Source organism: Phoxinus phoxinus (genome assembly GCF_949152265.1).
Source record: "Phoxinus phoxinus genome assembly, chromosome: 13".
Classification (NCBI taxonomy): Eukaryota; Metazoa; Chordata; class Actinopteri; order Cypriniformes; family Leuciscidae; genus Phoxinus; species Phoxinus phoxinus.
The window spans coordinates 162,501-174,763 of record NC_136888.1 but is presented as its reverse complement, the minus strand read 5'-3'; the positions used below and the strand labels follow the sequence as shown (position 1 = coordinate 174,763).

Here is a 12,263-nt window from a genome sequence, read left to right as displayed (position 1 = left end):
TTTATCTGGTGTTCATCTAGTGCTCATCTAGTGCTCATCTAGTGTTCATCTAGTGCTCATCTAGTGTTCATCTAGTGCTCATCTAGTGTTCATCTGGTGTTTATCTAGTGTTCATCTAGTGCTCATCTAGTGTTCATCTAGTGCTCATCTAGTGTTTATCTAGTGTTTATCTGGTGTTTATCTAGTGTTCATCTAGTGCTCATCTAGTGCTCATCTAGTGTTCATCTAGTGTTTATCTGGTGTTCATCTAGTGTTCATCTAGTGCTCATCTAGTGCTCATCTAGTGTTCATCTAGTGTTCATCTAGTGCTCATCTAGTGTTCATCTAGTGCTCATCTAGTGTTTATCTAGTGTTCATCTAGTGTTCATCTAGTGCTCATCTAGTGCTCATCTAGTGTGCATCTAATGCTAGTGTGCGCTGGCCTTTAGCTTACATGTTTCAAGCTCCTGTCTGGAGTCACTCTTTATTTTTATGTTCTTTCACTTGTTGGGTCTGTTTGCTGTTCTTCCCCTGTTCTAGTCTGATGTCCTGTAGACACCGTTTTCAGTGTTTTCAGTCATCAAGAATGAGCAAGAGTCCATGTTCTCATTCACGAGTGCGTTTGCAAATATAATCTTTGAGGTAATGAGGTTAAAGGTGGGGTATGTGATTTGCAAAACGGCCAGTAGATTTTGAAAATACACAACTCAAATGGTCCTACCTTCTTTCCTTTGACTCCACCCATTCAAAGAACATGGACCAATCAATGGTACGACCGATTGATTGACGCACTTACTGTCCAATGATTCTAGGTGGTCTTGGAAATGATTGGCTGGAGTTTTTTGAGTCCTGCCTGCTCCACAGATGATTAAATTGCTTAATTTTTATTTCAGTGCTTCTAACTCATTGGCTGTAAGTGGGTTAGGAATAGGATTTTAAGTGATTTTGAAAAAATGGCCAAAAAAGAGAATTACATACCCCACCTTTAAGTGTGTTTGGCAGAGGAGGGTCTCGAGGAAGCAGCTTCGACTGGAGCTCAGATGCTCTGCTAATGCTCGGAGATGTGTTTGAAGCTTTTGATAAAGTAAACGAATACTTGTGTTTCAGTTTAACACACACACAAAATTCAAGGGAATGTTTTTTAAAAACTCTTGAATTGTTTATTTTGGTTTGAAATATGCATACTATTGATAATGCGAAAAACTCTTCCTGCTGGTCACAGACTAACATTCTTTTCTATACATGATTTATAGTCCCTGTAATGCATCTGATAAAGAGCAGTATGCAGTCACACACACACACATGATGAAGAGCAGTATGCAGTCACACACACACACATGATGAAGAGCAGTATGCAGTCACACACACACACATGATGAAGAGCAGTATGCAGTCACACACACACATGATAAAGAGCAGTATGCAGTCACACACACACATGATGAAGAGCAGTATGCAGTCACACACACACATGATAAAGAGCAGTATGCAGTCACACACACACATGATGAAGAGCAGTATGCAGTCACACACACACATGATGAAGAGCAGTATGCAGTCACACACACACATGATAAAGAGCAGTATGCAGTCACACACACACACACACATGATGAAGAGCAGTATGCAGTCACACACACACACATGATGAAGAGCAGTATGCAGTCACACACACACATGATGAAGAGCAGTATGCAGTCACACACACACATGATGAAGAGCAGTATGCAGTCACACACACACATTATGAAGAGCAGTATGCAGTCACACACACACACATGATGAAGAGCAGTATGCAGTCACACACACACATGATGAAGAGCAGTATGCAGTCACACACACACATGATGAAGAGCAGTATGCAGTCACACACACACACACACATGATGAAGAGCAGTATGCAGTCACACACACACATGATGAAGAGCAGTATGCAGTCACACACACACACACACATGATGAAGAGCAGTATGCAGTCACACACACACACATGATGAAGAGCAGTATGCAGTCACACACACACATTATGAAGAGCAGTATGCAGTCACACACACACACATGATGAAGAGCAGTATGCAGTCACACACACACATGATGAAGAGCAGTATGCAGTCACACACACACATGATGAAGAGCAGTATGCAGTCACACACACACACACACATGATGAAGAGCAGTATGCAGTCACACACACACATGATGAAGAGCAGTATGCAGTCACACACACACATTATGAAGAGCAGTATGCAGTCACACACACACACATGATAAAGAGCAGTATGCAGTCACACACACACATGATGAAGAGCAGTATGCAGTCACACACACACACACACATGATGAAGAGCAGTATGCAGTCACACACACACACATGATGAAGAGCAGTATGCAGTCACACACACACATTATGAAGAGCAGTATGCAGTCACACACACACACATGATGAAGAGCAGTATGCAGTCACACACACACATGATGAAGAGCAGTATGCAGTCACACACACACACACATGATGAAGAGCAGTATGCAGTCACACACACACATGATGAAGAGCAGTATGCAGCCACACACACACATGATGAAGAGCAGTATGCAGTCACACACACACACACATGATGAAGAGCAGTATGCAGTCACACACACACATGATGAAGAGCAGTATGCAGCCACACACACACATGATGAAGAGCAGTATGCAGTCACACACACACACATGATGAAGAGCAGTATGCAGTCACACACACATGATGAAGAGCAGTATGCAGTCACACACACACATGATGAAGAGCAGTATGCAGTCACACACACATGATGAAGAGCAGTATGCAGTCACACACACACATGATGAAGAGCAGTATGCAGTCACACACACACCGGAAGACCACTGCGCTCAGTGAACGTTGAGCTGAAGCTCATGACGACACATGACAGGTCACATGGGGTAGAACTGGGACGCCGCCTCCGACGACTGGATCTCCACCTGGGCCATTTTAAACTGTGTGCACTGAAGCCACTTGCGCAGAGCGAGAGGAAAGGACCCGGGTCCGGGGTTCTGGAGACACTGGTGGTTCACCCGGTTCTGAATGGCTTGCAGACGCAGCTGGAGACCCGCGGACAGATGCTGTAGACACACGGAGAGGTTAGTGTCTAACGGTCATGATACACAGGCCAACTTTTTGAGCAATGTTGCCGTTAACGGGCAACAGGAGAGAAACAGACACAAGGCCAACGACCGATCTAAAGTATCCTTTTTTGAAAGATGTTGCTCGCGCACTTTCCCATTGAGAATGGGCAACAATTGGCAACAACCCAGAATCTCTATCGCCCCCCAGTGGCTGGTCCCAGTATAGCTCATAAACCCAGAGTCTCGATCACCCCCGCGGGCTGGTCCCAGTACAGCTCATAAACCCAGAGTCTCGATCGCCCCTGGTGGCTGGTCCCAGTATAGCTCATAAACCCAGAGTCTCGATCACCCCAGCGGGCTGGTCCCAGTACAGCTCATAAACCCAGAGTCTCGATCGCCCCTGGTGGCTGGTCCCAGTATAGCTCATAAACCCAGAGTCTCGATCGCCCCCCCCCCCGGTGGCTGGTCCCAGTATAGCTCATAAACCCAGAGTCTCGATCGCCCCCCGGTTGCTGGTCCCAGTATAGCTCATAAACCCAGTGTCTCGATCGCCCCCCGGTGGCTGGTCCCAGTATAGCTCATAAACCCAGAGTCTCGATTGCCCCCCGGTGGCTGGTCCCAGTACAGTTCATAAACCCAAAGTCTCGATCGCCCCCCGGTGGCTGGTCTCAGTACAGCTCATAAACCCAGAGTCTCGATCGCCCCCTGGTGGCTGGTCCTAGTACAGCTCATAAACCCAGAGTCTCGATCGCCCCCCGCAGGCTGGTCCCAGTATAGCTCATAAACCCAGAGTCTCGATCGCCCCCCCGGTGGCTGGTCCCAGTATAGCTCATAAACCCAGAGTCTCGATCGCCCCCCCGGTGGCTGGTCCCAGTATAGCTCATAAACCCAGAGTCTCGATCGCCCCCCCCCCGGTGGCTGGTCCCAGTATAGCTCATGAACCCAGAGTCTCTATCGCCCCCCGGTGGCCTGTCCCAGTATAGATCATAAACCCAGAGTCTCGATCGCTCCCCGGTGGCTGGTCCCAGTATAGCTCATTAACCCAGAGTCTCAATCGCCCCCCGGTGGCTGTTCCCTGTATAGCTCATGAACCCAGAGTCTCGATCGCCCCCCGGTGGCCTGTCCCAGTATAGCTCATAAACCCAGAGTCTCGATCGCTCCCCGGTGGCTGGTCCCAGTATAGCTCATAAACCCAGAGTCTCGATCGCTCCCCGGTGGCTGGTCCCAGTATAGCTCATAAACCCAAAGTCTCGATCGCCCCCTGGTGGCTGGTCCCAGTATAGCTCATAAACCCAGAGTCTCGATCGACCCCCCGGTGGCTGGTCCCAGTATAGCTCATAAACCCAGAGTCTCGATCGCCCCCAGGTGGCTGGTCCCAGTATAGATCATAAACCCAGAGTCTCGATCGCCCCCCGGTGGCTGGTCCCAGTATAGCTCATAAACCCAGAGTCTCGATCGCCCCACGGTTGCTGGTCCCAGTATAGCTCATAAACCCAGTGTCTCGATCGCCCCCCGGTGGCTGGTCCCAGTATAGCTCATAAACCCAGAGTCTCGATTGCCCCCCGGTGGCTGGTCCCAGTATAGTTCATAAACCCAGAGTCTCGATCGCCCCCCCGGTGGCTGGTCTCAGTACAGCTCATAAACCCAGAGTCTCGATCGCCCCCTGGTGGCTGGTCCCAGTACAGCTCATAAACCCAGAGTCTCGATCGCCCCCCGCAGGCTGGTCCCAGTATAGCTCATAAACCCAGAGTCTCGATCGCCCCCCCGGTGGCTGGTCCAAGTATAGCTCATAAACCCAGAGTCTCGATCGCCCCCCGGTGGCTGGTCCCAGTATAGCTCATGAACCCAGAGTCTCGATCGCTCCCCGGTGGCTGTTCCCAGTATAGCTCATAAACCCAGAGTCTCAATCGCCCCCCGGTGGCTGTTCCCAGTATAGCTCATGAACCCAGAGTCTCGATCGCCCCCCGGTGGCCTGTCCCAGTATAGCTCATAAACCCAGAGTCTCGATCGCTCCCACGTGGCTGGTCCCAGTATAGCTCATAAACCCTGAGTCTCGATCGCCCCCCGGTGGCCTGTCCCAGTATAGATCATAAACCCAGAGTCTCGATCGCCCCCCGGTGGCTGGTCCCAGTATAGCTCATAAACCCAGAGTCTCGATCGCCCCCCGGTGGCTGTTCCCAGTATAGCTCATAAACCCAGAGTCTCGATCGCCCCCCGGTGGCTGGTCCCAGTATAGCTCATAAATCCAGAGTCTTGATCGCCCCCCAGTGGCTGTTCCCATTATAGCTCATAAACCCAGAGTCTCGATCGCCCCCCGCTGGCTGGTCCTAGTATAGCTCATAAACCCAAAGTCTCGATCGCCCCCCGGTGGCTGGTCCCAGTATAGCTCATAAACCCAGAGTCTCGATCGCTCCCCGGTGGCTGGTCCCAGTATAGATCATAAACCCAGAGTCTCGATCGCCCCCCGGTGGCTGGTCCCAGTATAGATCATAAACCCAGAGTCTCGATCGCCCCCCGGTGGCTGGTCCCAGTATAGCTCATAAACCCAGAGTCTCGATCGCTCCCCGGTGGCTGGTCCCAGTATAGATCATAAACCCAGAGTCTCGATCGCCCCCCGGTGGCTGGTCCCAGTATAGATCATAAACCCAGAGTCTCGATCGCCCCCCGGTGGCTGGTCCCAGTATAGATCATAAACCCAGAGTCTCGATCGCCCCCCGGTGGCTGGTCCCAGTATAGATCATAAACCCAGAGTCTCGATCGCCCCCCGGTGGCTGGTCCCAGTATAGTTCATAAACCCAGAGTCTCGATCGCCCCCCGGTGGCTGGTCCCAGTATAGATCATAAACCCAGAGTCTCGATCGCCCCCCGGTGGCTGGTCCCAGTATAGATCATAAACCCAGAGTCTCGATCGCCCCCCGGTGGCTGGTCCCAGTATAGATCATAAACCCAGAGTCTCGATCGCGAGTTTGCAGCTTTTACTGAGTTTTACAGATTTTGAAAGTTTACTCTAGAAAGAAAGTAAGAATCACTGCCTAATTTAATAATCAATATAATGAACACTTACATTTAAATTCGACTGGATCATTGGCAGCCACATGGGAATCAGCTAAACAGAATGAAGAAGACGTTAAATATCATGAACACCTCAGACTGCATAATGTAGAAATATGGCTTCAAGCACTACAGACCCGATCAGTGTGAGCATGTGTGGTAATAAATCCCTCTTACTTTGACAAAGATGGTTGAGTTGCACTCCTGCAAGGCCTCCATTAGACTGATGACATGCAAACACACCATCTCTACCATCTGAAACACACACACACACACACACACACACCTGCCGCGTCACACTTCTGATGGGTCATGATCAGGGCTTGAAATGAACTTTTTCACTCACTGGCCAATTTGGCTACTAACTTTTTAAGTTACCAGCCATTCAGAACTGTTACTAGCCGAAAAAAAAAATTTATAACTACGTCACAGCATATATATATACATCATCCTCATCACAAACGTGCTTTAGGTGGACAGATCAATACAGGACAAAGAACATAGAACAATGTGGGATGTTGGAAAATAACAATGTCTTTTCTGTTCACCAGATGCTTTTTATACTTCACTATTGCTTCAAATGAGCAAGCGCTGTTATGTGTTGTGTAGTGACGTGTGTGTTGTGTAGTGACGTGTGTGTTGTGTAGTGACGTGTGTGTTCTGTAGTGACGTGTGTGTTCTGTAGTGACGCGTGTGTGTGTGTTCTGTAGTGACGTGTGTGTTCTGTAGTGACGTGTGTGTTCTGTAGTGACGTGTGTGTGTGTTGTGTAGTAACGCGTGTGTGTGTGTTCTGTAGTGACGTGTGTGTTCTGTAGTGACGCGTGTGTGTGTGTTCTGTAGTGACGTGTGTGTTGTGTAGTGACGTGTGTGTTCTGTAGTGACGTGTGTGTTCTGTAGTGACGTGTGTGTTCTGTAGTGACGTGTGTGTTCTGTAGTGACGTGTGTGTTCTGTAGTGACGTGTGTGTTGTGTAGTGACGTGTGTGTTGTGTAGTGACGTGTGTGTTGTGTAGTGACGTGTGTGTTGTGTAGTGACGTGTGTGTTGTGTAGTGACGTGTGTGTTGTGTAGTGACGTGTGTGTTCTGTAGTGACGTGTGTGTTGTGTAGTGACGTGTGTTGTGTAGTGACGTGTGTGTTGTGTAGTGACGTGTGTGTTGTGTAGTGACGTGTGTGTTGTGTAGTGACGTGTGTGTTCTGTAGTGACGTGTGTGTTGTGTAGTGACGTGTGTGTTGTGTAGTGACGTGTGTGTTGTGTAGTGACGTGTGTGTTGTGTAGTGACGTGTGTTGTGTAGTGACGTGTGTGTTGTGTAGTGACGTGTGTGTTGTGTAGTGACGTGTGTGTTCTGTAGTGACGTGTGTGTTGTGTAGTGACGTGTGTGTTGTGTAGTGACGTGTGTGTTGTGTAGTGACGTGTGTGTTCTGTAGTGACGTGTGTGTTGTGTAGTGACGTGTGTGTTGTGTAGTGACGTGTGTGTTGTGTAGTGACGTGTGTGTTCTGTAGTGACGTGTGTGTTGTGTAGTGACGTGTGTGTTGTGTAGTGACGTGTGTTGTGTAGTGACGTGTGTGTTGTGTAGTGACGTGTGTGTTGTGTAGTGACGTGTGTGTTGTGTAGTGACGTGTGTGTTCTGTAGTGACGTGTGTGTTGTGTAGTGACGTGTGTGTTGTGTAGTGACGTGTGTGTTGTGTAGTGACGTGTGTGTTGTGTAGTGACGTGTGTTGTGTAGTGACGTGTGTGTTGTGTAGTGACGTGTGTGTTGTGTAGTGACGTGTGTGTTGTGTAGTGACGTGTGTGTTCTGTAGTGACGTGTGTGTTGTGTAGTGACGTGTGTGTTGTGTAGTGACGTGTGTGTTGTGTAGTGACGTGTGTGTTGTGTAGTGACGTGTGTGTTGTGTAGTGACGTGTGTGTTGTGTAGTGACGTGTGTGTTCTGTAGTGACGTGTGTGTTCTGTAGTAACGCGTGTGTGTGTGTTCAGTAGTGACGCGTGTGTTTAGATTTGTCTTAAAGGAGTCATTACCTGTAATTTTCACTTTTCCACGAGAATCAGTGTATGTTATGATTGCCTAACGATTATACACTGGCCGGGAAGCCGATATTTAAAAGTGAAGCGTTTGTTTACCCCAGGGTTCGTAAACCAGCCCACGTGCACGCGCACTCAAACACGAGATTTTAATTTCTCCCCCGTCTTGACGTCAAGAGCCGGATACACCACATATGGACACCGCAGACCCTCTCCCCCTCATCTTCAGTCGAGACCGATGCAGAAACGTAGTGCACACGTGAGTTGCTCTGTTGTTGACTGCCAGAATCAACATGTAACTTAAATGTGTTTTCTCTCCCAAGAACGGACCAAGCTGTCAGGGACCAGTGGATTAAATTAGTTTTTAATGACGCGGTTCCTACAACCCTTCCCACTGGCGTAACGTTAGGTGTCTGTGCTAATCATTTTACGCCGGAATCGTTCACAAATTTGAATGTCTAAAAAAACACAACGTGAAACAAGGCAAAAACACCACATGATAGCAAACGTTGATCTCAATAACCACTGTAAGCTGATAAAAAAAGTAGACTACATCTCCGTTAATGTAATCTACATTAAATAAAAGGTATAATGTATGTCTCAGTCAAAATGATTGTCTTTACCATTCAGAGACATCTTGATGTAGACGTCCTTCCATCGACTCTACATCTTCCCTTTCTCAGGTTCAGAGTCCGGCTCGTGCATACAGATGGTACTCAACCAGAATGAGACTTTTACCGCCGCCGTTCCCGCGGCGGTAAAATTGCGGGTGTGTATTTGCTGCCTTTGACCGCTAAGAGGCGCTACAATCGCAGACTTTGAAAAGTGTCAGTTTATTCTCTCTATTGCGTAATCTGCCGCCGCGGCTCATTGAGAGTGTTTGAAATGTGGTAAAACAGATCAATTCAAGTTAAACATTTAGTTAAATGAATTCATATAATCACAAGACTGAAATTAAATGTAGGCCTAATACATTGAATAACTAATGAAAACATTTCAACACAAAACATTGCAATAGAAAAATATTAGGCTACATCAATGAGGCTTTGCAAGAGCAACGTCTTATCAGCGGACCGATGATAGCGCAGTGGACAACGCACCAGCACGAGCTTCACGGAGCTTCAAGCGATGCGAGATCGAATCTCACTAGCTTTGGCTGACAGCGTTAAATGTTTTACCATTCTTGATGCTTAGATAGGTAACTGTTTATTGAAGTCAAGCGTTTTGTTTAATTATCAATGGCACATTACGACATACATTTGCTAGATTCCAGTAGAGCCGCTGCACAGACGACAAAACTGATGAAGATTACCAGCCGATCGCGTCAGAAAATGAAAATGACGAAGCTATCTTTAATCTGCTAAATTATTGTTTTGTGAATCATTCACGAAATAGAGATGACTGACAATGATACCCGCCATAGCAAAGGAAGACATTTTTAAAAACAGATCCTGGACATTTCAAGGTTTAAATAAAGTGTCGGGGGCAGTTTATTTATTTAAAACAGGGTTGCATCGAGTTAGAGTTTATTAAGTAAGAAACAGAATCTTATTCTTGCAACATTTTAAATCTGTATTGCCAAAGAAATTGCAGCTAAATAAACAATTAAAACAGTAGGCTAGTCTACAAAACGAAAATAGTTCAAAGCAACATAAATTAAGATTTCCTTTGCTTCTCTCTCGCGCTGGAACTCTTTTATTTTAGTTTATTTAGTCTCCCTGCACTGCGCGCGCCGGGTCTCTCTCGACATTAAACACGATTTCAGGGTAAAACCCCATTATACAGATAATACTGATGTCGCTGTGTGTCATCCATACAAATCACGAAAAAAAACTGTAACAAATGATTGAGTCTTGCTTCAAAGACACAGAATGCCTGGTTGAATTCACCGTACAATAAAACGAGGTGGATCGCGAATAAGCGCTCTGTATCTGCTGCTTATCGCATTCGTTTAGTTGGCAAGAACGCGTTTCGTCGATAGTTCTTGTTTAGATAATGCCAGATTGTTGACACACACACTACTCAAACATGTTAAAATTCTACAAAACCAGTTGAAACAAATGGATTGAACACTTCAACTGAAAGTGTGTGTGAAACCTATTTAAATACAATACATAAAACTACAATATTTATAATTTAAGGGCCTACATTTGGACACATCGAGAGATTTATCTTTAAAAGTATTTTGCCTTTGCCTGGTCATCAGGCTCACTCTGCATATGAACAGAACATTAACACCTCCTGAACCCCCAACCCCCCACAGGCGATCTGAGTCTGAGACCGACTTAAAACAAAGAGAAGTCACAATTCACACTAGACATTAGCATTAGGATATAGTAAAGTGTTGGTAATGAAATAATTAAATTATTTAGGCTATGTAGGCTAATGTTTCTGTCATAAAAGTTTATTAATAAACATTTAATTATTTCAATAATTGAAGAAATAAAACACTACCTCGGTTTGGGCCAGCTTTTTCCAAGCAAACCTAATACAAACGCATGTTCATTTGTTGTCATGAATACAATGTTCAACTCAATGTTATATTCCACGGGGATCTTTGGATCTTTACAACCAGGGTGCGCGATTTGTGAATTAGCTATTATTATTTTTTTTATATATAAATCTCGAACCACAGTGCTTGCTGCTGCTAAACTAAATAACATTTATATAATAATTATGAACTTAAATGAAACAATATTGCAACATTTCGACAAATAAATTATCTGATCTATTTTTACAATTTAATTCAGGGCGATTTAGTCTAGACTACATTTAATTATAGCGAGATTTTCACCCTTGTCAGTTCCTCATTGGGAAGCGCTCACAGCCACACAGCTCTGCACCTCTCGGTTTCATACGGATTACCTAATCAGATAACATTTATTAAATATTTAGACATTTAAAGGCTTTAGACATAGCCGATTTCTTATCGTGACTGAGCGGAGGCAAGTGGCTTTCGGTTCATTTTTGTGACGCGCAGTTCCCGGAGACAGAGACGACAGATAAACTTTTGAATAAAAGTTTGAATATGAATAAAAGTTTACAGTTTTGAACGATGTAGGCTACTCTACTCTACTCTGATCTGTATGACTAAAAAACTACGGAGTAGCCTATTAGGGCCTAAGTTATTTTAGATGTCTGTTATGAGAAAAATAAATCCAAATGAACGCGCAGCCGCGTCTGCCGAACACTAATTCAACATGCCAGAATAAAACCCGACTTTAGAACAATGGATAGCGCCACTCGGCGTGGTGTGCCAAAATACTTATTTATAAACTTCAATATTTCATTCAAAATAATCTCAAAACGCTTTGTGACATTTTGAAAGCCGTGCATGCATTAAGGCACTGGAACCATGAACTGAAACTGGTTCTGATTTTATTGTTTGTCGTTTAAACGTGCCTGTTGCATATCTTTACATTATATATTTTAAATGGTCTATTGGTGAAGTAATTTATAGCATTGGTTACTGTGGAGGGAGGGGGGAATAAAATAATTCAGCAGAAGCAGGGATGTTAGGACCAGAAGGAAATCCGCACCTTGCTTAAAACCATGTTTTACAAACTCTTTATTAGAACCAAAAAAAAAAAAGGCAATCCTGTATAAAAAAAAAATGTTTTGTTTGTTTGATTGTCTGCATTAATAATAGGCTATGACATGCATTAATAGTCTAATATAAAATCTACAATAGTCTATGTTTGTTCGGGATTCGAACCAGAGTCATCCAAATGACCGATACGCAAGTTCTACCACTCGGCCATGAATTTACTCATTTAGAAATGCCCGGTTTATCCACTCTTCTCCAGAGAAGCGCTCATCACCCGTCTCATTCCTCAATAGAGTAGTAAACAAATAATCAGCCTTTTTGCACCTAATTTATTTTTGTTCGTTATTTTTGTTATTATTATTATTTTATCACGCTGCTCCCAACGGGCAATAGGCTTATGTCGCCCACCGACGTCTAGGCTACAATATGAAATAAAGGCTATATTGTTCTCGTCTCTATTTTTAAATTATGATTCTATTTTTCTGTCCTAAACAATGTTCTATAGTAGCCTATTTCATCTGTTAATTGACATTAACCCCGCTT

General features: G+C 45.2%; 2 protein-coding genes across 4 annotated transcripts in view; one reads left to right on the top strand and one right to left on the bottom strand.

Annotated features, from left to right (window-relative positions):
- Positions 1-1,122: 1,122 nt before the first annotated feature.
- unc79 (unc-79 homolog, NALCN channel complex subunit) overlaps positions 1,123-12,263 on the bottom strand; it is a 139,285-nt gene continuing 128,144 nt past the window's right edge. For all 3 annotated transcript variants that reach the window (XM_079633157.1, XM_079633158.1, XM_079633159.1), the window contains 3 exons: positions 6,331-6,408; positions 6,167-6,208; positions 1,123-3,100 (listed from right to left, as the gene is read on the bottom strand). In XM_079633157.1, coding sequence (XP_079489283.1) covers positions 2,912-3,100; positions 6,167-6,208; positions 6,331-6,408 — 309 coding nt within the window. In that variant the 3' untranslated portion in view covers positions 1,123-2,911. The remainder of the gene's footprint in view (positions 3,101-6,166; positions 6,209-6,330; positions 6,409-12,263) is intronic.
- LOC307009426 (uncharacterized protein) overlaps positions 3,050-12,263 on the top strand; it is a 13,986-nt gene continuing 4,772 nt past the window's right edge. Inside the window, exon 1 of the mRNA XM_079633174.1 lies at positions 3,050-3,118. Coding sequence (XP_079489300.1) covers positions 3,063-3,118 — 56 coding nt within the window. The 5' untranslated portion in view covers positions 3,050-3,062. The remainder of the gene's footprint in view (positions 3,119-12,263) is intronic.